Source organism: Epinephelus lanceolatus, chromosome 4, assembly GCF_041903045.1.
Source record: "Epinephelus lanceolatus isolate andai-2023 chromosome 4, ASM4190304v1, whole genome shotgun sequence".
Classification (NCBI taxonomy): domain Eukaryota; kingdom Metazoa; phylum Chordata; class Actinopteri; order Perciformes; family Serranidae; genus Epinephelus; species Epinephelus lanceolatus.
Genome location: NC_135737.1, coordinates 17,579,305 through 17,604,855, shown reverse-complemented (window position 1 = coordinate 17,604,855; position 25,551 = coordinate 17,579,305). Strand labels below are relative to the sequence as shown.

At 41.2% G+C, this 25,551-nt stretch overlaps 1 protein-coding gene across 9 annotated transcripts in view; it reads left to right on the top strand.

The window, feature by feature from the left end:
* Positions 1-25,551, top strand: part of stard13b (StAR related lipid transfer domain containing 13b) — a 72,421-nt gene that overhangs the window by 44,397 nt on the left and 2,473 nt on the right. For 3 of the 9 annotated variants that reach the window (XM_033631027.2, XM_033631029.2, XM_033631028.2), the window contains 8 exons: positions 17,203-17,274; positions 18,446-18,527; positions 21,108-21,171; positions 22,371-23,734; positions 23,859-24,029; positions 24,323-24,482; positions 24,727-24,925; positions 25,138-25,351. In XM_033631027.2, coding sequence (XP_033486918.1) covers positions 17,203-17,274; positions 18,446-18,527; positions 21,108-21,171; positions 22,371-23,734; positions 23,859-24,029; positions 24,323-24,482; positions 24,727-24,925; positions 25,138-25,351 — 2,326 coding nt within the window. The other 6 variants (XM_033631030.2, XM_033631031.2, XM_033631034.2 and 3 more) reach the window with 6 other exon arrangements.

The following is a 25,551-nucleotide window of genomic DNA, read 5'->3' as shown; positions in this document are numbered from 1 at the left end:
TTGTGGGTTTAAACTGCTTTCATAAATCACTCTTAATTGTTAATATTTAAGAGTGTTTTAGCTATATAAAATCAAAACTCGCTGCAAGTGAAGAAAAATAATCTGTATAGTGTGTTAGTCCCACATAATATCAAGCACTTATTTAACTTTGCCAATGGTCCTTACACATGGTGGATAACACAATTATCTCCAAGGTGTCTGTGTCTGAGAAGATAAAAGACTTTAAAAAACTACTTTCTGTCTGTCTCAAGTGCTGTAATTATACAATCTCAAGTAATCTTGTTGCCTAATTTTGGTAATTGCAGTTTTTTAATCTGATGTGCTTTCAATGCCATAATTGAGCAATTTTCTTGCAGTGAGGCAGCATTTCTTCATTCTCCTCAGGAGACCAGCGTTTTAGCCCCTGCATGAATCTTATTTCCTGTCTCACCTTGCTTTAACTGAACATGTTTGAAAAGTGAGGGATAACAGCGAGGTAGTATTTGAAGGGACTGACTGTAGAGTGTGCAGAGCCACAGGGTCGATCTCTATGCGTTGCAGTGGTTCCTGCATTCCAGCTGGCCAGCCCTGTTGACATAGCAGGTTGAAAGTGAGAGGGGGCCATGGTGATGGGCAGAGTTACTCATGTATTGTTTCACCTCAAATTCCAGGGAAGCCTATGGGGTCTTAGTCATGTTTCCGATTTGATGGCTTTACAAAGCCACCAGAGCTATGTGTGTGGGTTCTTGTTGGGTCCACTATGATTAGCTACAGACAAAGTACGAGGATAGACTGAGGACCCACATGTTCCCATTGTCTGACCAGTATATTTCATCAGCCTGGAGAGCAGATGGATATAAATGCACAGCTGTGGGGAAGACACAGGCATTTGAGTATTGCACAGTGGGATTGTTGCGCAAGGGAAAGGGCCTGTTTTCATTGGGAGGAATGTGTCTCCTCTCCTGAAAATATTACTTGGATTTTGGAGGAGTGTTTCATACTCCATCACTCTGGAAGGACTACTGTGTTTCTGCAGCGTTCTGCTCTGTTTGACTCAATTCCTATCAAGGGTCCATGTTCTCAGGATTTCTGCATCTGTTGTTGCTACTCATGTATGTAATGCATATGTCAAATATTTTTTGATGTACTTAAACCATATTTTATGAGTCATAAAGCTATTCATGCCATCATAGACAAAAAAAATAAATTGTTTTCCTAAATTCTTTTTTTAACAATTTCACAGCAGACTGTTTCTCATCTTTACAATGTATCTTGTGCATATGTTTTTTATAAATAATATACATTTATATGCTCACAGAAGAAATTGTTTGCACTTTTGTTCTTGCCTTGACAGTCTTTACTGTGTAGGTTTTGATACTGGTTATGACATTTACTGAATATAAGGAAATGATGGGATGTATAGAGATATGTTTCATACATGAAACTTGACTAATTCAACTTGGAATTCAGCAAATGTCAGAATATGAATAAATCATCCCATAATAATATGCCCATATATAGTTTAGAACCCACATATTTCTGTATTAGATGATAGTTTTCAGCTGTTTTCCTTGTGCATTAAGCTGGACTGTAAAGAGAGCCAGACTAGTCACACACTGTTCACTGAAGTGTTCCTGTTTAGCCATGGAAAAGTCCTGGAAACTTCATGGGCGCTTTGGTGGAAACCCTGAGCAGCTGAATGTAACGCCGTGACTAAAATCTTCCTCGCTGACTGTGGCTGTTTGGCTTTTTTTCCCTTATTGAGGAGCTGTTGTGTTTTAGACAAGAAGCTCTGTCCAATGTGACCCCTCCATGCCCCTTCTTCATGACCTCATTGACCTTGGTGCAGCCAGCGGGCTCCAATCTCTGCCCTGGAAAGGCCATTAGTGCATTCTGCCATGGTTGAGGACATTATGTGTCTCCTGTCAAATGACACAAGTTATTGCATGGCAGCTGTGTTCTTATCATGAATCTGTCTGTGTCCTGGAGTTACAAAGCGTGCCTTTTATTTGGCTATCATGGCTGAGAGGCTTGTGTCTTTCAGGTTAATGTGCTATCAACCACATTTGTTCTCCTGCTGCCATGTATCATATGTGCACAGTGTTGTCTTACATTGCTCTTTCATGATTAAGAGAAATTTAATAACAAAGTTTCAATCTTCTGCAAAGTTTAAATGCACTTCATCAACAGAGAAAAACTACTCAGCAAGAAGCAAAACGTTTCCGAGCTGGATAATAGTGTGTAGCACTTACACACTTGAAGATTCGACAGTGGATAGGAACACTTCAGCTTGTTAAGAGGACAAGCTCTACCCTCCTTCCTCTGTTCTTCCTCTGACTAGCAGATGGATAATTGTTAGAAACCAGCTCTGAAAAGGGCTTTGATTGTTCTGTCTTTTGAAAAGTTGTAACGGTAAAAAAGGCACTTCAAGGTGAGGAATCTCATCAGACTCTGTCCTCTCCCACTCAAGACTTCCCTCTCAAAAGCACTGAATTATTCAACAGTGGTCTGCTTCAACATGTGGCACGTTTGATCATCTGCGTGTGAAACAAATATAACTGCTCCTTCATTCAAATGGAGGGTTGATGATAAGTGAAGATGTGGCCTTGTGCATTGTTTACTTAGTACACACGAACCCATTTTATCCATTATTCATGACCCTCTCTGTTGAAGATGAGATTGCAATGGAGATTTTGTTTGCAACCTTCATATGGGCAGTAAATAACACTGACAGGGAGCGAAAAGCAATTTTGACAATGTAATTAGCTGCTCGTTTACCTCGAGCACTACTGCCGTCGCACTTCAGCTAATTAAATCTATGGCTTGTACCCTTGTTTTGTGCTTAGATTATATGATGATTCTGTTGAACAGTTACTAAGTATGTATTGTGTTGATGTACACTGTTTTCACACAATGCAATGCAGAAAAGAAGTCGCTTATAGCCTGAAGAAATCCAAATAGGTTAAATTGTGGGTGGTGGTGAGACAGCTTGGGAAACAAAAAGTAGCCATGAGTATATCTTTAAAGAAGTCCAACTTTCTCTTCAAAAGTCCAGTATGTAGGATTTAGGGGCATCTGTTGGCAGAAATGGTATATAATATTCATATCTATGTTTTTATTAGTGTATGATCACCTGATAATAAAGCCCATATGGCATTCACTCCTGGGTTAAGTGACTATGCAGTAGTCATAGGCTTCAGCTCTGAATGACTCCAATCAGCAGTGATGGAAATATGACACACGGATGGAGGAACCAATTTTAGCCCCTTTACCGGTCCGATGCAATGACAAGCCAGCCAGAAAAAATGTATGTCAAGCAGTGCTTGAACATTGTCGAAAGAACTGTTGTGTTTCGTTACCTTAGAATGAGCTGTTTATATCTACATACAGAGAAGATTCTCTTCCACAGAGTCTGCCATGTTGTTCTTCTGTAGCCCAGATCAGACAAGCTAAACACTGGCTCCAGGTAGGGACATTTTATTAGGGGTATTTTAACATTGGCCACTGTAGTTCTCCTACATACCTAGCACATGGGATCAGTTTCAGTTCTGCAAACTCACCGCAATATGCCTCTAAATCCTACACACGAGACCTTTAAAATCATCTCTACAATGACTGAGAAAGCCTGACAAAAACATATAAAACTGTATGATACTGTATAGATACTGTATGATCTACTGAAATCCAGACAAAGCAGGCAATTAGAGGGAAATACATCTGGTTAAAACCAAATTAAACAAAACCAACAAATACAGAGTTTAAAAATTAATTTCAGATACATTCCAGTATATTGATAACTAGATCACAGATTGGCTGTGAGCTGTGAGATCTGCTTTATCTAAAGCTCTGAGTGCTTCTTACTGTACATCCCACTATTCACCAGCTGCACTTTCTGAAGCCAAATGTATCAACAGTTGGTTGGTAGCCGTTGGTAATTTCCAGCCCTGCTGATAAAGAACGAGTAAATGATTAAAGAATCTTGTTACGGTTGGGAAAAAACTGACTCAGTCCAACTGCTCTCTGGTAAATAAACGTCACATTGATAAAGCTCTTATCCATATTCCCACTGTTTGCCTGTAGGTGGCAGGCTGAGCTCATATCCTTCTTGTAAATATTTCCCCTGTGCATGAATCAGTGCACTTCCTACACAGTTGGAGTAGCTGACAGGAGCCACATGTGCAGGGCTAATAATTTACTAGAAGAGCTGAGAAATGCCTCAGCTGCACTGTAACAGGAACAGAGAGTCACATATTAACAGAGTCATGATGGAAAACTTCTCCTGTTCTCAGGTCTTTCACATTCCTTGGTTTAGAAAATGCTAATTAACTGGGGAAAAAAGCATCATTAACCAACATCCATGTTTTGACCCAAATACTCACTTCTTAGTCATGAGGAAGCTGCAAGAAATCTATCTTGGATAAATGAAGCATGTAGAGATGTTAAAAATCTTTCTTTAGATTATATTTTATAGATTTAACAAATATTTCCAAATGCTACAGAAAAAAAGCCATTTATAAATATTAAAAGACAGAAGAGGTTACTGTCAGATGATGTGTTCATTTAAAAGCACATTACATTCTTGAGAGCAGTTATTAGTAGACTGTATTCATCATATACCAGTTCATTTTTCCCTCATCTTCATATATACTATGCCAGAGTTCGGCGTCCGGCTGCCCTCCAGTGGTAGAAATGTACATTACACGTCATTAGGTGGAAAAACTGATAGGTGGGAAGGCAGCGTGCATGCAGACCACAGACACTCAGCCGCTGTCCCTTCACTTTATAGGCCTTTCAGCTAGGGAGTGACTGTCTGAACACAGCCTGTCACTGATGACCATGCATGACAAATGGTCCTACACTTTCTGTTAGTGGTCTGTCTGTCTGTGAGGGAGAGAATGTGAACAGAACAATCACTTTGCTTTTCAGCCCTCTTGATATTCATCATACATAAAACACGCCCTGACAGTATCATCGTCTCTGCTGCCACTCACAAGTCTGTTGCATGAGTGCTGTGAGGCTCCTGAGTCTTGTGGGCAGTTCACTTTGATGTTGTTAATTGGGACCAGTGTCCCCAGGGATGGCTCCATGCTTTTATTGTGGAGGTCCTGACAGGGCTTTCTCACGGTAGGGGCCCTTGTTCTGACATTGGCCCCCTCTCTACCCTCTGACTCTCTGAGGCCATTCCCAAAGAGGGAGGGAGCCCCGTGTAGTCCCCTCTGGGATCCAGTCCAAATGAGAGGGAGGTGGACCTAATGGAGCTCTGCAGGATTTGACTTCAGAGGAGTTTCTCCTGGATGTTTTTTTTTCTCCTTTTATACCCGTATCCTGTACTTTACAGAGCTGTGGTTACACATGGAACCCCATTTGTTATTTCACTGTATCTTTGCACTTATTAGCATCTGCTAAAAGTTCTTTCATCATGAGACAATTGATTTGTGTGGGTGCCAGGGCGTAAGGAACATGTGTTGATAACTTTCCACTCATTCTTTTTCCATGTTAGTCGAGATTTTAGCTTCAGCTGGCTGAGTACTTGTCAGTAATTCATAGTCACCCCCCTTTAGTTGTGTTATACAGTGCTCTCGGAAAACCAAATTACAGTGTTTATATAGGCTATCAAAGAGAAGGAAGAATTACAGCCACACAACCATATATTATGAGTGGGAAAACAGCATGACATGGTGAGGCTTGCAGCCTACTGTGCTTTACATAAAACAAGACATGTATGGACGTCAAATCAGGACCAACACAAACACACACACACCTCGAGGAACTTGTGGTATACGTTGGTGGGACTAAAGACGGATACAGTTAACTGCATGACCACATGGAATACTGTAGGAACAAACAGCTGGCATAAGGGACGAGGAGGAATGACAACTGAAAAAGTTCAGATCAGAGTATTGCTCAGAGAGAGGGAGGAAGACAGAAAAGCAGAGAGTAGTGGGAAGACAAGGAGGGAAGTGGAGATGTCGGGATGTAAGTGGACAGAAAATGAAGCTCAGGGAATGTTGGAAAAGTCAAGAGTTGAACTTTCCCCATTCCAAGGTCTGTTTCTAAGCCTTAAGGCCAAGTCATAATAAACTGACATCAAAGAACTAGTGGTGACGAGGACAGATTGATGCGTCGCCTCACGTCACCTGTGTCTCAGCCAAAAAGATTCAGTTGACCACACCGCAAAGACTACAGCCAACGGCCAACTTGTGTGTACATTCTACGCCATCACGAGAGGAAATAACTCTCCATACCTAGAGGCAGCAGTAGACTGTTTGGTCATTAAAAAAGGGAAACCTGAAGACCGCCAGGACAGATTCAAGATGTTAGTTAGCCAGTTAGCACATCAGCATATTGCTTTCTTCACTTTCACTACTCTTCCCATGCACTGAGTTGAACTGCCAATCAGAGGGATTTCATTCACCAATGGGCTCCATCGTGTCCGACACTCAAGTTGAATTGGCAGGAAAAAAGACAACAATGACCAACTATTGCTAACGGTGTAGGACACACCATCAAAACTAGGGTGACAGATGCTTCCTGTTGGCTTGACATTGACCAAACCGACATCAAAGAACTAGTGGCAACCAAGGCAGCCTGTTGCGTCGCCTGACGTCACATGTGTCTTGGCCTAAAAGTTGTCCTTGAACACACCGCAAAGACTACAGCCAATGGCCAGCTAGCATGCTCCACTCCGGAAAAAGCCGACAAGGGCCAACTAGTGCCAACGGTGTGGGACACACCAGCAAAACAATAGCGACATATGCTTCACGACGGCCCAACGTCGAATAATGGCCGACTGTCAGCTGTTGTGTCAGCTCTTACATTTGAGCTGAGGGCAGTGTAATCTGATCACCTGATCTGTTACATCATGCTGTCTTATTGTTTATATGCTTCCCGGGAAGATTTGTCATGCTGTTATTATCTTTGAAGAGCTCACTTTAATGAAAAATATTTTGTAATAAGAACCAAAAACAACACAGAGATAAGAACGGCTATATGGCTAAAATCACCACTTCTGAGAAAAGACACTGTTCAATATCATAGATAGCTAGCCCTTGATGTGTGTTATCACTGACTAGCCTGCATTAGTCATCCAACGCAATGTTATTTATTTACCTGTGGATAGACCAAATAACCTCAACTGAACAACTTGCACAATTGTTACTCCGCAAAGATCAAGGCTGGGTTGAAGAAATAGTCCAGGGTTTCAGGAAAGTATGCCTAGATGAAATGAAAAGGGAAATCTCCAAAAGCCAAAGTTGATGTTTTATCACCAAAGAGAGCAAATCCTTTATAAAGGCCTCTAAGATGGTTGTCAAAACACTTAAACATGCGTGGGAACATGGCTGCAGTCCAGTGTCTGGAAGTGTTTAGCTTGTGCATCGTGCCTTGGAAGTCACTGCAGTATGTATTTCACAGAAAGCTCTGCCGATTGATTTCTGCTCTGCTCAGAGTTGCTGGCAGTAAAGCAGAGGTACTCAGGGATCTGGAAATTGCTGAGATGTCTCCTCCTTCCTTGAGATTTGGGGTCGGAGGTCCCTTATATAGTAAATTGCACTACTCCCGAAGTTTCTGCTGGAAGTCATGTGCCAAAATGTCCTGTCGTGTGACCAAAGGGGAAGATAGTGAACACCTGTCTGTGAAGCTGTAGCACACTCAACACCTTCCTCGGATTTTGCTGTTTGCTGAGGGACCCAAGGGAATCAACATGTGGTTGTTAGAACATTTTCTCAAAACTGAGTGAATGTGAGACATTGTAACTTGTTGGATGAAAACACAGCAGAGCTAACAATTTGAACTTTGAAGCCTTGGCATGTTCAGAGGCCACGCAGCCCACACATCATAGCCCATTATTTGTCTTGTAGTTGTGACATCCAACCAGATCCAGTTTGCGTTTATTTTGCAGTTAGGGTCTGGCATAATTTGTAAATCCTTTACTGAAAGGCTATTTGTGGAAGGACGGGGCAGTGACTACGTGATAATCCCTCCCATCTCTCTCTCAGGATGTCATTTGGTGACTCGGAACCATAATATCTGCTTTTAGAAACAACTTCAAGTGATTTTCCATAGCTGTAACATCATGTTGACCCCTCATCGTTTTAAATGTGTAACCCTCCTTCAAATAGTGATCCTCTTGATTTTGTTTTCTCAGGCAGGACTGCGTGAAAGAAATGAATCAGCTTTGGTAACCAACACTTCAATAAGTAAATAAGGGAAATTAGCGTGTAGGTACTTAAGGGTGATTCTTCAGCGATCATGATTTTTGTGGCCCTGTCAGAAATAAGAAAAATAAAAACACGTTTTCTTTTTGTCACACTTACTTGACACCAAGAGAAATACACAATGATTAAATTAGAGATCAGTCATTGTTTTTATTAAATAAAAAGTGACCTTGAACAATTTGTGGTTTTTGCTATATTTCCTTTGAACCTAAGGCCAATATTGGACATTCAACCCTGCTTCATCTTAAATTTAATAGAGTTCTAATATTAATCTCAACTTGAAATTACACATAAATACCTAATTTAATTAAATGTATCATGTTTGTAAGATTTATTAATATTTTATGTCTTTTTCATGAAAAGAACACCTGTCTCTTGGGGTTACTGTCATTTCCACCAGACTGCCAGACTGTATAAAATGTAAATTTGGGGAATTTGTTTGTTTGTTTTTGAGTTTGTATACTTGGTAACCATAGCAATAGTAATGTGACAGGAGAGTACATGGCTGAAGGACAGTTAGCTCCATGAAGGGAACTTAAAGGGCCAGTGTGTAATATTTGGCATGGTTTATTGTCAATCTGAATCTGAATCTGAATATTCTACCCATTAATATGTTTATACAAGTGTATGATCGCTATAAAATAAAATTCGTTTGGTTTTCGTAGCCTTATAATTATGCTTTTATATATATATATATATATATATATATAGCAAGGGCCTTGCTTTAGAGAGATCGCCATCTTGCGCCGCCATGTATGTACGGCAGACCGAGTGGACAATCCAGCCAGCCAGAGAACACGTTTCGCGTGTATAAATGAACCAACAAAGACAGCGGAAGGAAGGAAGAAGGAGGAGGAAACAGCAGAGTGTTAGTAGTTCGTCGATAGAGAGTAGTGAAAAGTTTTTTTAGTTATAAAGTTTGCGAATGGACCACACTTACCACGCAACAGGAGAGAATGAACCCGAACCGTCATCTGCGAGGAAAAGAAGACGTAACTTCACTCCTTGTGATGCACTCTCTGCGGCGCTTTTCCTCCTGGTGATATCTCCCCAGCAATGGCAGCAGTAGCACTGAATCCCATTCTGTGCATTCAGCCTCTCTTCTCACCCGCTCAGCATCAAACACATGGAGTTCCTCATCTGTATGCTCCGGCTCAAACAGGTATGGCTCTGGGTCTGTGTCCGCTACAAGAAACTCTTCAAAATCGCGTTCAAAGTCGTCCATTGCAGCTACTATAGTCCGGAGATATTGCTAGGCTAAATAAACAGCTGAGCACTGTTTACCGGCTACGCTGTCAGTCAGTGTGCGGGCTGGAGATTGGCGGAGCAGAGAGGGGAGGGGGGTCCCCACTTAGTATCGTAAACGAGTATGTGTGTAAGGTTATGAAGTGTGTCTGTTACGCTAGAAGAGTCAGAGTTTGGGACAGAGTGGAGTGTTACCGGAGTTTCTGGAGTGCTCAAATAAACGGGCCTTTTTCCTGAATGCTCCTCTGGTCTCCTGCTCGTGAGGGATTCATTACAATATTGTAACATGGTTTAGATTTCTAAATAAACATTCACCTCGTCGCTAGATAGACCTACTCCTGAAAAACTCGTGCGCAGGGCTTTTTGTCCCTACGAGGCCACCGTCATTTACCCGATGGGAGGGGTGTGCGAGTGAGCCCTGCAATCTAGAATTTGACCACTGATGTCACTGTTTCCAACGGTTTTCAACCCATTTTACACACTGGCCCTTTAAAGAAGGCAAAACTGAAGTCAATTTTTGTTAAATCAAGAATATGTTAATTTGCTGTTATTTCCGAACAGTTTTTATTTCCTTTGAATCTAGAAATGATAAGAAAAACGTACGAAAAAAATTTATACTGTGTATTTTTTATTGCTGTCTCTTAAATGGACATTAGCAAGCTAGTATATCATCTTTTTTTTTTTCTTTTCTTTTTTTTTTTTTTTTAAAGTGACAAAATGCCACTTTCACAACAGTCATTTTTATGACTTTGTTTACTGTGATGGAAAAGACATGTGGTAATGGAAATGGCAATGCTTGTGTTAGATGACTGAACTGAACTGAAAATATTGTCTCAATATATTTCTCTAAATATGTGTTAGATTTTCAGACCAGTTTCCAGACCAAAATGGACCATAGTTGAAGAATGACCCTTAAATGTTGTGACTGCACATAGTATTTTCATTAGTAACATATAAACGCTGCTGTGAGAGGTATTTCCAGACTTTAGAGAGAGACAAAAAGAGAAAGAGAGATGGAGTTGTTGGGTTGTTACCCCTGAAGATGAAAGAACCTTCTCTCTGGGTGTCCTTGAGTGGTGAAGGAGAGTGTTACCACAGCTGTGCTGCTCTTGTTTAAATTCAATACAGGACTTCAAGAGAAAAACACAGCTCGGATGACTTTTGACCCAGCAGGCTTTGGCAATGGTCAACAACAGCAGCTCCGTAGCTCATGTCGTTGTGTTATTTACTCTCAGAATCAACAAATTCTTGCTGTGAGTGTGTGTGACTGCTGTGAAGTGTTTCACCAGTGAAGTCATTAAAAATGCTAAGATTCTTAAACCAGACTGTGATATACTTCAGTTTGTATCTGCAATCTTTCTTTTAATGGAGAAAACAAAGAATTGAAGGGGAAATGATGATATTTGCTATTTTTAAAAGGCTGATCTGTAATGTATGAAAAGGCTCTTAAATGAATCGTCTGTGAAACCCTGACCTGCGCAGGTTCAGAATGCTAATGCCCCATTGGCACTGGCTTTTCCTGGGCTGGCACCGTGTTTGTCCTCAAGTCCCCGTCCTCCTGGAGGCATTGATGTCTGCTTTGTATACCTACTTGTTACTAGAGACCTGTGGTCCACTGAAAGGATCTCTCCACAGGTCACTGTGGACCACAGGGCAAAAGCAGGCCCAGGATTTGCTAGCTCATTTGTTTTTGAAGAAATTTCGCTTTGGTGTCTTAGCAACACAGCCTAGAGCTGATCATTTTAAACCTGCATCCCATGTGGACGGCAGGATAACAGGTCCCCTGTGTGCCCCACGAGATCAAATGAGGGGGCTGGAAGTCCGTGAGTGATTCAACACCAGAGCTCTGTAATTACTCGACCTGCAGAGCCAGTCAGCTCATGTGCCAATCACTGCATGGAGAGTAAAATCACATCCACAAAGGCACAGTGTTGTTACTCACCTTTGTAGACAGATAATCTCTTAGATATGGCTATTGTCCTTTGTCTCAACACCTTGCCGTGGATGATGAGAAAGCTGTGAACTGAAGACGTGTTGTGATTCTAGCGAGTGACACCTCCTGTTAGGCTGATGACTGTGGCATATTGTCCTGAGAATGTTGGAGTCTCAGAGACATGTAGAGCTTTGTTAATTAAAACCTACTCTTGAAAATAGGCAGGCTTTATTCCCACAACATTAGGTGAATTACATGGGGTACTGCAATATTAATCTGCCATGTGCATTGCCAGCAGTCTCCTTGGAGGACCTGAGCTCTCTCAAATAGGGAACAGATCTCCTGTGCCTCCCTGATCAACAGTCATGTTCTCGGTCATTGCGTCTGTCTTTTTGCTATCATTATTTGTGCTTCCTGTTTGCTCCCCTATGCACAATTACAAACTGTGAGACAGATGGAAATTTTAGGCTGTTTTGGGCATGAGACATCAGATGTTGTGGTTTTTGGGTAGACTAGAAGAGGGGGCAGTGTGCTTTCCCCTGGCTGTCTGGCTCGTCTTACTTTTACAGTAAGGCTGACTGCTCACTGTGAGTGGGTGTCTGTGTGCAATTAGCATCATAAAGGGGAAGAGAGGCCTCTCCTCCATGCCTCCCAGCGTGACGACACCTCTCCGCCAGCCAACCCACAAGCGGAATCTTTTTTTCTTTTTCTTTTTCTTTTTCTATATTGCTGGCTCACTTTCTCCAGGTGTTTTTGATACAGACGATCTCAACAATCTCAGTGCTCAGTTATAGTCTGTGTGTTTTTTGACTGATGTACTTGGCTGGCTCATCTGGCTGATTCATTCAGACGTCTCTGCAGCAGTGCGGTGTGGGGGTGGAGGAATGGACATTTGTAAGGGTCTCCACTGTCAGTACTTATAAATTTAAGCAGTTTGTTTTAGAGTGCTTTTAAAGGTTGGATATGTGCTGAGTGTATTTATTGTTAAATGGTTTGTTAAGGTGACTAAAGTGGACTGCCTGCGTCATTCTGTCTGCGCTTGCCGCTTGGCACCAAGTCCTGGCCCCAGTGGGTCAGAGGAGTTGTGTTTTACAAGAGGAAATGGCAGAAACGTCACAGCGAGACAGGCACAGTAGAAGCAGGATCCATATGGAATTCTACTTATGCTATAGGAAATTCTGGATGGATGTGATGTCCTTTCGTAATTATAATGCCACAGCAAAACCCCCAGTAAAGTGCTGCTCATTTTATCCACACATTTAAACTAATAGGTTTTCCTTATACATCACAGATTTTTGTGATCTCACCTTTCATAATATAATATAAATTTGGGAAAGCAGGTTTGCAGATATAAACGGATCTCCTCTAAAACAGATTTCAGTCACTACTGTACATTTCTTGCCAAGTAAGGGAAGCAGACACTTTAAGAATATAAAAATGATCCTGAAAATGATCTCACCCTTATGTATTCATTTTGGCATACCCACTGATGTCCTCTTGAATTTTAATGGCCATGTGTCTTATTTGGGGATGTTACTGACTAATTCAGCAGATTTTAAATGGAAGTTTAGACTAGCCAGCTAGTCAAAAAATAAGAAAACAGTCAAAATTGAACACAATCTCATTCATATGGTTAGACATAGTCCAAAAAATATTTTGTGTGTATTATAAGAGCCGTTTTAAATCCTAAATCACAGTATACAGTAACCAAATCATATTTAAAATGCCACTGAAATGTATGGCACATTATCCAAAACAAGAAAACAACTCCCTAAATAAAAGTTAACAAGTAAGATGTATTAAAAACAGTATTCCTTAGAGAAAATAAATCTGTAGAAATATCTGATTATTACAACAGTATTTTCATTGGGTGAATGAATTCACATAAAATAATAATAATTCTGACAATAAGTTTAAACGACATATATGTATGAATGTGTTTTTAGTAAGAAATAAATCACTTAAGAATGTAGTTATACATAATTATTTGAATAATATTTATTAGTAGCAGTAGGCCTTTTATTAGTCATTATGTCTTTGCAGCCACAGTTCATTTGTTCATTACATTTAAGGAAAGATTTTCAGATGTTCTCAAAATAAGTTATTCTTTGTTGTCTGCCAGTGAGACAGCAGCCCTGTCGCTGTCTCAGATGACACAGATCACACACTTCCTTTCGTTCATTGATTTTGCCTCAGACAAAGAGGTTAAGACGGAGGTGAAACAGACGAATATATCACCCTGATGATGTTAGCACCGAGTCTTGTGAGCCTCAGCATGATTCACTGCTTCTGATTGCTGACAGTTTATGTCATGGTTTTCCCCGTGGTTCAGCCGCCTATGTTTTTCCATTCCGTTGACCTGCTGGAGCAACATCTGTACTCTTTTAAAGCCACGCTTCCCTTTTGTTTGTTTAAATGAAACATTTCCCACGTTAGCATTGACACTTCTTGGATGAGATTCTGAAAGATTGTAACAGATGACATCATGCAATCTGGCCAAAATGACTGGAAACAAAGACAGATGTAACAGGAAACGGTAGTAAATTCTTGACATTTAAAAACAGGGTCTTGAATTACAAGAACTGTCACAGAATTGAGAAGAAATGCTCGCTGTTTGGCTGCAGCTTAGATCTTTGCCAAAAATGTGCTGAGTGGGGTATAAAAGAGTTGTCGTGGGCAGAGCTGGGTAGGAGGGTCGGGCACAAGAAGCCGAAGGGGGAGGGAGAGGGGGTGAACGTTAGGGTGCCTGCCACAGAAAGGGGTGGGTTGAAGGAGAGATTTAGTGTTAGGACAGGCACATGGTGGTTGGGGGTAGATGGAAAGAGAAAGGGGGAAAGAGAAGCTGTGGATCTGAGTTCAAACTGCAAGCTGTGTTCAGAGGGAGAGCAGGAATGTGGCTCAGCGTGGGAATGAAGATGCTCTGACATGTTGAGAGACACTCTTAAGTCTTGACGGATATATGAACCACTCTGGCTGTATGATGAAAATATCCCGTAAGTACACAACAATTTGTTATCGTACATGAATTATGCCGTTATTTGATTGAAGGGTTTTAGAGAGTAGACATATTAGGGCCTATGCTTCAGTGGTGATGATGATGGCTTGGTTTTATTCACCGTAAACCTTAATGAATGAAACTTTTTGGTTTTCCAAAAAGAAAGGAAAAGGATCACTGGTAGACACAAAGCTTTTCTGTCAGACAAACACAGCTATGATAAAACAAAGCGTATTATAAAATGCAGGAAAGTTTTACCAGTGATAATAGCTGTAAGTATTTTATTAAAGATTGGAATGTGAACAAGCCTTTAAAACTGTCAGAATTTTTGGCAGTGTTTGTGTCTGCTCAGCTCAAGCACTGTCCAAGTGTGCCATATGTTTTCCTGCGGCACTTTGCAACATGTCATATCTCAGCAATGAATTGCATAACCAGCCTTCCTTATAGTGAGCGTTGCATAAAGTGAATTGTAAAAGAAGGAGTCGCCCTTGCCACAGATACTTCACTCGTACACAGCTTTTGACATTCTGGGCCATTGTGTCGCCGCCAAACTAGGTTTCATCTCTTTGTGAAACTGTAATTTTATACTGTACACAGTTTTAAATCTGTGGGTTGTGGAGGGCAAACACAAGTTCTCATTCTTTGGCATGATGCCCGCCCAGCCTTTTATCCACAAGAGATTTCCTTAGAGAGAGGATGAGAGGACAGAATGTCTCGGTATCGTGTTACAGAATGCCAAACAGAGAGGAATTCCCAACTCATGTTACTTGCTCCCAGTGGTCCAACCTGGGGCTGTGGGACACAAGAGGACCTGGCAGGGCTCCCACTACGTGCTGCAGTTGAATAATGCAGGCCTGATATTATCCACCTGGGAGGGAAGCCTAGCTGTACAGAAAGCCTTTAGCTCCTGGTGATACAGGTGGGAACTGAGCAGAGAGGCTCCTGGCAGTGTACACATGTTGACCCAACCGCAGGTTTAGGGGGTAAACAGTAACCTTTTTTTTGTCAACCAAGGACACAGGGAACTGTTAATATTTACTCAGTTGTTGGTCAGTCTGACGACCAAAGTCACTTTTCATTGATTTCTCTGTGACACAGACGCGAAGCAGCGTAGGTGAGTCCTGGATCAACAGATTTGGAAAAACAGGTGATAGCAGTATCTTCATTGCAAGGTTACGGTCGCTGTAATTACACAGTATTGTGTGATGAATGGCTGTGGTTCATGTTTCAGCTGTAGTGTGACAGGCACAGACAGGGAGTGGAACTGAGACCTCAGATGTGTGATGGGAGAGCAGTTTGTTACCTGTGGGTGCAGCTTATGTGTGACTTTTCTTGGAGATGGTGTTTTTTTGCTTCTGATTTTTTTTGCATTTTGAAGAGCTGGCTAAATCACAGGTGTGTGTTTGAGAATAAACAGGCAGTAGAAAATGAATCGGCTGTATGGCTTTTAAAGAAGCAGTGGAACTAATAATGTAGCTGTGGAGTGGCTGACTTTGGATAGTAAGTGATGGAAATAATTACTTGTGTATTGCCCTGCTAGTGTGTTTTCAGATTTTTAAATTAGATTTTTTTGTAGTTGTTTAGGGCTTCAAATGACATTTAAATCATCAGTTAATCCATCAGGTATTTATTCAATTAATCGATTAATTATTTAGTTGATAAAACATCAGACAATAGTAAAAAACTGTCAGAGATGACTGCTTAAAATTTAGTTAATTATGGTAGAGGACTTTGGAGACAGAACATAGGACTTTGGACTAGTCCTACTACAGGACAAACTGTTAGCATTAGATCTTTGGATCATTTTTCCTTTATGATTTGATGTGAATTTAGGGGGGTGAGTGCGGGGCAAAATCTGTCCCTAGGCAGCCGCCTATATTGCCTATAAGAAGATCTACCACTAGTCTCCAGATATATTTAAAAAGTAAATTTGACATTGCTGGTGTGAGAATTGTATGTGAAAATAACGTTTGCTTGCCTCTTCCTTAATCTGTTCCTTTCATGTAGTTATTTGTTAAACATAATTGTATATTTTCCTTCTTCATGTAAAGCGGATTATGCACTGTGGCACTGGTGTGTCAGACAGCATGTCTCAGTGAGGCGATAAATGGCACCCGACTCTATTAGCATTAATGGAAAGGTGCCAACGGTCTGTTTCCTCTGCTTGTCATCAGCGGCTCTGACGCTTGCAGAAGGTTAGCTGTGTAGGTCAGCAGGACTGGTTAGTGATCCTGACTGCTGGGGCTTTTATTTGTTTATCCAAAAGTTGACCTGACAGCTCCCTTGGACATTGTGAAGGCGTCACAGAGAGCTCTGATAAAGATAATTTTAACCTAATCTTTTGTGTCATTCTTTTAATTTCGTTGTCTTAAAATGTGCTATTTCACTTTAAACTTGTGGTGTATGTCTGATAGTATCTCTGGCTGTAAGCTGTGTATGGTGGTGCTGTCTTTTCCCATATATTAGCTTCACTTAAAGTCTTCCGTTTTTTTGCTATATTAGACACATTGCTTTAAAAGTAAAAATACTGCAGATGGTTTTATAAAGTCCCATGTAGTGTCATGTGAGTGAGCTGGGATACCTCCACCCAGACAGACTGAGCGGCAGGGTCATCATCACATCCATGCTATCTTACAATAATCAGACAGGAGGGAGGTTTCATTTTGAGAATCAGTCAGGTCTGTCCATCCCTTAGTCTGTGTTTGCAAGATTCCAGTTGCAGAGGGTTTATTTTTATTGCTTTGGTTGATGCTCCAGTGGTTTTGTCAAAATGAAAATGACTTAATGCGGTCACTTTTTATCCCTGTTTCATCGCACACCTTCTTGTGTTTCAGAAATCGAGGCAAAAGAGGCATGTGACTGGCTGCGGGCAGCAGGATTTCCCCAGTATGCTCAGCTCTTTGAAGGTAATAAAAGCACTCAGTGAACTCCCACACACATTCATCACAAAGGGGGGAAATTTTGTTTGGTTAAAAGATAGATTATAGAAGATTAATAAAGTAGCACACCAAAAAATGGGTTCTGTCAAAAACCAAAAACAGTATATTTATTTCAGCCTTTTTATGTCTTTTGTGAAACGAAACACGGTTATAAGTTTGAATGTGTGCTTTTTAAGATGATGAGTGAATAATGGTACACAGTGTCATCTGGTCTGTCACCCTACTCCCCAACACTATACACAAAACCATGTATTCATGGGCTGCAGAGCCTCATTTACACAACTGTCCTCAGGATGCCTCGGAGCTAGGGCTCCAGTCGGATCCCCAGACACCACAAAACAAGGGGAACATCAGCTGCTTTTAAAGTCTAATCTTTTCCGAGCTACGGTAACTACATAAACATGTCTACTGTGCTTAAAGACTGAAGTCATGGGAAGAAATGGGTTTTATCCGAGCTTAAAGTAGCTCTACTCCCTCAGATCTTTGTGTCAAGGCCAGGCTTTTCATGTGCTCTGGTGCAATGTATTTGTTTGCTGACAGTTTGTAGATAGTTCTAACAGAGCTTGAGCAATATGCACTGATAAAGGCTGGTGGAGCGCAGAGCAGATGAAATGACTGTCAGTCACAACGCCTGGGATCATGTAAATAAATATGACGTTAATGATGAAATATGTTTTCAGGATGGAATTGTATTTCAAAGCCTACAGTATATCTGAATGTATGTCTCCTTAAAGAACAGGCCGAGCCTTGTTGAGTACTTAGCGGTCGCTGCTGCTTCTGCTTTTCATAAAAAGTTAACGGCTTCACATGAATGCGGTGGAATGTTAGATTCAGAGGGTCTGGATTCAGTCTCTTAAGTTATGTAAGAGGAGGCCCATACCCAGAGAAAGACGTAATGCCTGCACAAGGCTGAGCGCTGTTATTTGGGCAAATTGTGTCTCTTCTCATTAGCATCACATACAAAAGTTTGATGGTCTCCCAGCCTTCAATGTTCTTTTGGAAAGAATGTCGTTTCCAGATCTTTCTTTCCATTTATTCAATCCATGAGCACTGTCTATAGAAGAACTACTGAAATATTAAATCTCATTTTAACACTGCCACGTTCTCTAATTTTTACATTGTTTCTTTTTCCATTCAGATTCCCAGTTCCCCATTGATATTACTCCTGTAAAAAGAGACCATGACTTTCTGGACAAAGACCTTGTGGAGCCTCTGTGCAGGTAAACATGGTTGATTGACACTGAAAAGACGATGGCTCATCCATGAGTCAACTAAGTTAATGCCACATAGTTTCCTTGCCGTAAGGGAGTGGAACTATGTGAGAATCCTTATATGAACTTTAAAGGTCCAGTGTGAAGGATTTAGGGGTATCTATTGGCAGAAATGGTATATAATCTTCATAAATGTTTTGTTTAGTGTATAATCCCCTGAAAATAAGAATCACTGTGTTTGGTAATCCTAGAAGGGGCTGTTTGTAGCTACATATGGAGCGGATCCTCTTCCACAGAGTTCGCCGTGATGTTCTACAGTAGCCCAGAATGGACAAATTGAACACTGGCTCTAGCTTTGGCCATTCACATTTTTCACATTTTTGTGTCGCCCACCATAGTTCTCCTACGAGCTTGGCACACAAGTCAAGTTTCACTTCTGCAATCTCACTGCTAGATCCTACACACTGGGCCTTTAAAGTAAAAACACACCCCTCATATCTAAAGATGTTAAAAGTATAACATTATGTTGTTGTTGTTGTTTTAAATCTTGGCTATTAAGACTCTTATGAAGCTACATTTATTAAATCAGTACGTCAGTCCATAAAGACCTTCCTCAGACTTTCATTTGTCGAGACTGAAATGTTAGACTGACATATACTGATTTAATGAACACTTAAGAATATCGGCAGGTAAAATCAGAATTATCATAGTTATATATTTTTCACTAGTTTTTATTTTTATTTTCATTTGATTTTTAGGAGCTGGAGCACTCAATAGCACTCAATCACTTTTTTTCTGCTGTTTTTTTCTTGCTTCTGCTTTCAATACAATTTAGTTTCAGTTAGTTTTCAGAATTAAGTTTAAGTTTAGTTTTTATCAGTTTCACTTTTAGTTTTTTGTTTGTTTCTTTGTCTCAATGATGTGGGAGGTATTTGTCAGGGCCAAGATTGAAGTAGTTCAGAATACAGTAGGTACTTTGGGAAGGCAGTTGACTCACAGTCATGTAGACACCCCAGTCTCAATAAACATATGCAACATTGCCTCCTCATGCTTGCTGACCAAATAGACAAAGACTAAGACAGTTTTTAGATTTGTTTAAGTTAACTATAATAATTTGGCCATTTTCAGAGCTTCTCTCTGACATGAGAAAGTATATATGTTTTTTCCCCATTTTGCCAGTCAGTAATAAGAGTACAAAAGTGCACTTAGTCAACAACTGGTGCCTCCACATCACTCCCTTGTAGGGCAGGACGGCCCATGTACTGTTTCAAGCTTAGATGAAAACAGCACTTCAGTTACCACAGTAACCATGGCAACCATCCCGAGAGAGAAGGAGGAGCATGAGGGTTGCCTCGCACAGCTCAATATACTGTGACTCTAAACAACCCTAAAGCAACTCATCTAAATTCCAAACTAGCCACGGGATAAATGGAAGACAATTGGAAACAGTTCCACCTCCAATGTGATTTTGCCCATGACTTCCTGGCATTTCTATGGTAACATAAGGATGGCTTTGTTGTCAGTTACGTCACCACAGTCTAGTGTGCAAAAAATAAATGCCACCCTACATTCTGTGGGTGTCCTTGAACTGAAACTGATAGATATTTCATGTATGTGAGTGCTCTCTGTGATCCCTGGCTAAGCGGCCTCCTATTTTAGCAACCACATTCAAAGCTCTTTAGGCCTGTGGAATAAAGGGCCCTGAACTTAGAAATCCTCTCTTCAGTTGACTCCCACTATCTGCAGTAACAATCATGAGAACTTTGTGTTTGGCTAACCCCTGTCATCCATAGCACTGGGGGATAGTTACAGCCTCCATCTTAGACTATTTACTGTCACAGAACAATACTGTCGAGATGTAAAAAAAGACTGTTAGCAATATTTGGAGCTGTTAAAGCTTGTGATTATCATACCACAAATGAGTTTTCTTTTGGTCTAAAGTCAAGGCACAGTGAGCTGGAGTGTATTTTGTCATGCCGTCATCTTTTCCCCAGTACTATTGTTGGTTCATGTACAGTTTTTAGTTCTGTTACTTTATATATCCCAGTTTGCAAAACCCCTAACCACTAAGAACATACTCCAAGGCTTAGACTGTGTGTTTTATTCCAAAGAATGAACATGCTTCATTGCTTTGGATTTTTGGAAAGTTGATGACATTTACATTCGTGTTTCAAAGGCAAAGCTTTCATGTTGTTGTTCAGCCCTCAGAATTCTGAGAGAAACGATGCCAAGTGCAAAATGGCATCAAAGACTGTTTCTTGTGTAGATTTAGATCTACAGATAGCTAATAGATAATTAACCTTTCTTTGAATTACTGCACACCACCTTTCAGGCCACAATCACCAGTGCTGAGAGAAAGTCAACAGAACAACCGGTAATTACCGGTGTTCATTAGGTTTAGGATATTGTTGAATGGACAAACTTAATTTCCCACAGGGTCTGGCTGTTCATCCAGACCAGACGCTGATCTAGTTAAAACTAAAATAGAAAACAGAATGGGATTTATTTCTGAAGTGGTCATTAGGAAGCTATTGTGGTGTTTTTTTACTTGGGCAGAACAGTTTTCATCCTTGGCCATTTTTCTTTCAGGCGACTCAACACCTTGAATAAGTGTGCTTCTATGAAACTTGACGTGAACCTACCGAAGAAGAAAGTAAGTGTCTATATTGTGAGCTTTGCTTTTGCAGTCTCTACTTAAAGGTAGATTATAGTATGAAAAGTGCAGCAAGTGTGACACTACACAGAAAAACACACCCCTCCCGAACTTTCAGAAATGTAGATTTTTAAACTGATGATTCGATCAGTAAAATATCCTTTTCAGCCAAGAGTTTAGGCTCATGTGGGTGTTGTGCTTTCTCTATGTGCATTGAAGATTTAGATACACAACATGCTGTATGTAGGCCTATGTGTAACACTCTGAGTGTTTGTTGCATTTTACAGCCTTCAGAAAGCTTAATTCTTTGACTCAAATATTCCAGTTGTCATTTGAAATTCGTAAGAAATAGAAGACAAATGTCAGTGCCTTTGTAAGAAATGGTAGTTTCTTACAAGGATCGCCTTAAGTTATAAATACGCCTCCTACACCAACACAAATATGATCTGGTTTCATCCCTTTAACCTAGATTCTATGATATTTGAGATGGTAGTGTTGTATTCATGCCTCTGAGTAGGATTGCTTTTTATCTGTCCCCACTCTGGAATGTAGCCTGCTGGCTTATATTAATATTTTTCACTGTCGTTGTCTATTTATGGTAAATTCTTCAAGTCAAGGGAATCATTTGTTTGCTGTTATATCACCATTGGCTGCTTGTATAATGTTATTAATTCTGAGCAGACATTCTGTATCTCCCACCTATTTCCTGTATTTTCTGTTTAAACTATTTTTTCATGACGTAGATTAGTTTAGTTTTAGTTTAGTTTATATGTTCCACACACATTAATATAAATCACATGAAAAGGTATGTTTGATGGTGTGAAACGTATAATGGCTTATGTAACACACACACACAAAAAAAAACACTCAAAGGATGATGATAGATGATATGTGGGATGCAATAGGATGCCTTATCTTGCAAGCCAGCTGATGTTGTTTGTATTTTTGTACATACAATACAAATATGTCATATGGAAAAATATGTCACAGCTGTAAAGTTATTTTTATATCAGTCTTGGTTATTGTATGTGCATCTATGATCTTTTTAATTTTATTGTATTTGTTATTATTTAACTGAGTAGCTTTGAAAATCTTTCTTGACAGACCTAAATAGAAAAAGTCATTACTACAAGGTAATTAAGAATAATTAAATCATGTAGGCCTGAGTAACTGATGTAACATAATCTGTCTTTCCCCAGAGTGAAGACTCTGATGAAGAAGACCTGTTTGCTATCAGTGACAAATGGACCTTTGAGTGGAGCAGCCGGCGTTGGTCCAGGTTACAGGACATTGACTGTCTGCTGGGAAACCACGGAGAGGGTCAGCCCTCCAGGGACAACGTGCCTCTGAAAACCACCACCAGCAGCGAGAGCGTTCTGACGGACCTTAGCGAGCCGGAAATCTCTTCTTTGCACAGTGAGAGCAGTGGAGGCAGTGGTCACAGGGGCCTCAGCACAGAGGACTCTGACTGCTCCAACCGCACTGGCTCTGATTCTGCAGCAATGCCAGACTCTACTTCTCTCACAATGCCTCACATCCCTAAAGAAATTGCTCACTACGGCTCACTACCTGATAAACACGGCAAGACGAGCCGCCTCCGTGCCAAAGACTTCTTGAAGCGCATGGAGACACTGCGTTCCCGAGGAACTCTTGGAAGGGGTCGTAAGACATTAGTCATCAGTGCTCCAGTGCTGCAGCAGGAGGCTCAGGCACTAAAGACGCTGCAGTGTGTAGAGATCATAAATGGAGATGGTGGGGCTCCAGAAATACCGTCTAACAAAGTTCTGCCGTCCCAGTCCGGTAGTGAAGGTAGCAGCCATTCTAGTGGCAGCGCTGTCAGCACACCCAGCCTGAAAGAGCGTAAGCCTCATCGGGCTGACCACAAGCGCAGTGGCATGTATTTAGAGGACATAGACATCTTCTCAGGCACCCAAGTAAATAAAGTGGAAGAACAAAATCGCAGGAATGAATTCTGCTCCTATGAAGACCTGGTGGTCCACATTCCCAAAGACCACAAGCCAGGAACCTTCCCCAAAGCACTGTCCATAGAGAGCCTGTCCCCAACCAATGGGGCCTCTATCAAGTGGCACACAGGCAGCATGCACCTGGACTCCCCACTGATTTCATGCAGGAATGAATCCAGGCCTGTCACCCAGTGCTGCACCAGAGGGAGCCGCATCAGTGTGTATGATAATGTTCCTGGCTCGCATCTGTACGCCAGCACTGGAGACCTGATAGACCTGGAGAAAGAGGACCTGTTTCCTCATCTGGACGATATCTTGCTGCATGTCAATGGTCTACAGCAGATAGTGGACCACTGGTCTAAGAATGTGTTGCCTGTTGGAGAAGGGCTGGCGCAGGTGGACCGCGAGAGGGAACATACAGGAGGTCTTCAGTCCTCTAGTCAGATCACATTGGACTTTGAGGGAAATTCTGTCACAGAAAGCCAGACTACACCTAGTTACGGGGACAGAGATGGAGTATCACTTGCTGAGACAGAATCTACAATCCTCAGGGAAAGGAGGGACTCAGGAGTGGGTGCTTCACTCACAAGACCTAATCGGTAAGACTTGTGAAACTGTGTTGAAAGTGCTGAAATACTTGAAATAACACTACTTTAAGTCATCTATGAACAAAAATTAAAATGCTATTCTTTTTCTTTGCTGTTTCATCCTTCATGGCATTAGGTTACGATGGCCCAGCTTTCAGATATCTAATCGCTTAAGTCATTCAGTGGCATCGCTACAGATTACCAACCAATCAGCAGGCCAGCTGAGCTTGTTGCAGAAGTTTTCTCTGCTGCGCCTTACTGCAATCATGGAGAAGTACTCCATGTCCAACAAGCATGGCTGGACCTGGTAAGTCTAATTTTAACTTCCAAGATCCACTATTGTTGTGGTTCATGATTATTTGTGTGATTTCTTCAGTAGTGAAAACACATTTCATTTCCTCTGACACTGTATTTGCTCAAAGTATTTTAGTACAGTTTATCTCTGTGTTTGTCCAGTATAGTATGGGGTATGACCGTATGAATTACTGTCACCAGATTGCCTTTTGGTTTACAAGTTGTTGTTTAGTTTTGTATCAGCACAGTCTTTTACTAAGCCCATAGAGCAAGGTATCAAAGATGTTGTTTTGATGTCTCTCCTAGGTCTGTGCCAAAGTTTATGAAGAGAATGAAGGTACCAGACTATAAGGATAAGAATGTGTTCGGAGTGCCTCTCATAGTGCATGTGCAGCGTTCTGGACAGCCGTTGCCCCTCGGCCTGCAGCAGGCCCTGCGGTACCTGAGGAGCCAGTGTCTTGACCAGGTCAGCCACAGTACTCATACTCTCAGGTTGCATGTGACTTGCATTTTCACGTTATGTAACAAATGGTTTGCTTCATCCAATGTGTATAACGTGGTGTAAGGTTTCAGTGAACAATGACTGACACAGGTTGCAGGCAGATACAATAGTAGTATAATAACAATACAGTGAGCGGAACTTCAGTACAATATTACATTATTACATATTGCCTCCAGCTGTCAAGTTAACACTTCTGTTTTGCTTCCAGGTGGGTCTCTTTCGTAAATCCGGGGTGAAGTCTCGAATTCAAGCTCTTAGGCAGATGAATGAGAATTCTCCAGACAATGTGAACTATGAGGATCAGTCTGCCTATGATGTGGCTGATATGGTTAAGCAGTTCTTCAGAGATCTACCTGAGCCTCTGCTCACCAGCAAGCTGGGGGAGACCTTCCTCCATATCTACCAATGTAAGGACACACGTCTCTTTGCCTGTCTTTTGTCCCATGTCAGTTTTAATTGTTATTATCTCACTTGGTTTTGTTTTAATTTGGAGAGCACTGTGAAATTGCACCTGAACTAACATAGAGTACATGTGACAAATGACATGATTGCTTTTCTCTCTTCTGTCACTATGTCTGTGTAGCAGAAATAATAAAAATCAATTCTCTCATGTGTGCAGATGTGCCGAAGGACCAAAGGTTGCAAGCTGTCCAGGCAGCCATCATGTTGATGTCAGATGAAAACCGAGAGGTGCTGCAGACGCTGCTCTGTTTCCTCAGCGATGTCACTTCCTCTGTCGAAGAAAACCAGATGACACCCATGAACATTGCTGTGTGCCTGGCCCCCTCCCTCTTTCATCTCAACATACTCAAGAAAGACAATCTCTCACCAAGGTACTTTTTTCTCTTCTGTCTTATCGTGTTACAGTTAACTTGGTGTCTGTGGTTTTGGGACAGCGCCATTGGCCATTGCTCTGTACCTTAAAAACTAATGAACAAGACATGCATGCTTTCTATTAACTCCTGCATGATTATCTTCACCTATGACTCTATAAAGATAGACATAAAATAGGTTGCAGAGCTTGCTCAGCCCT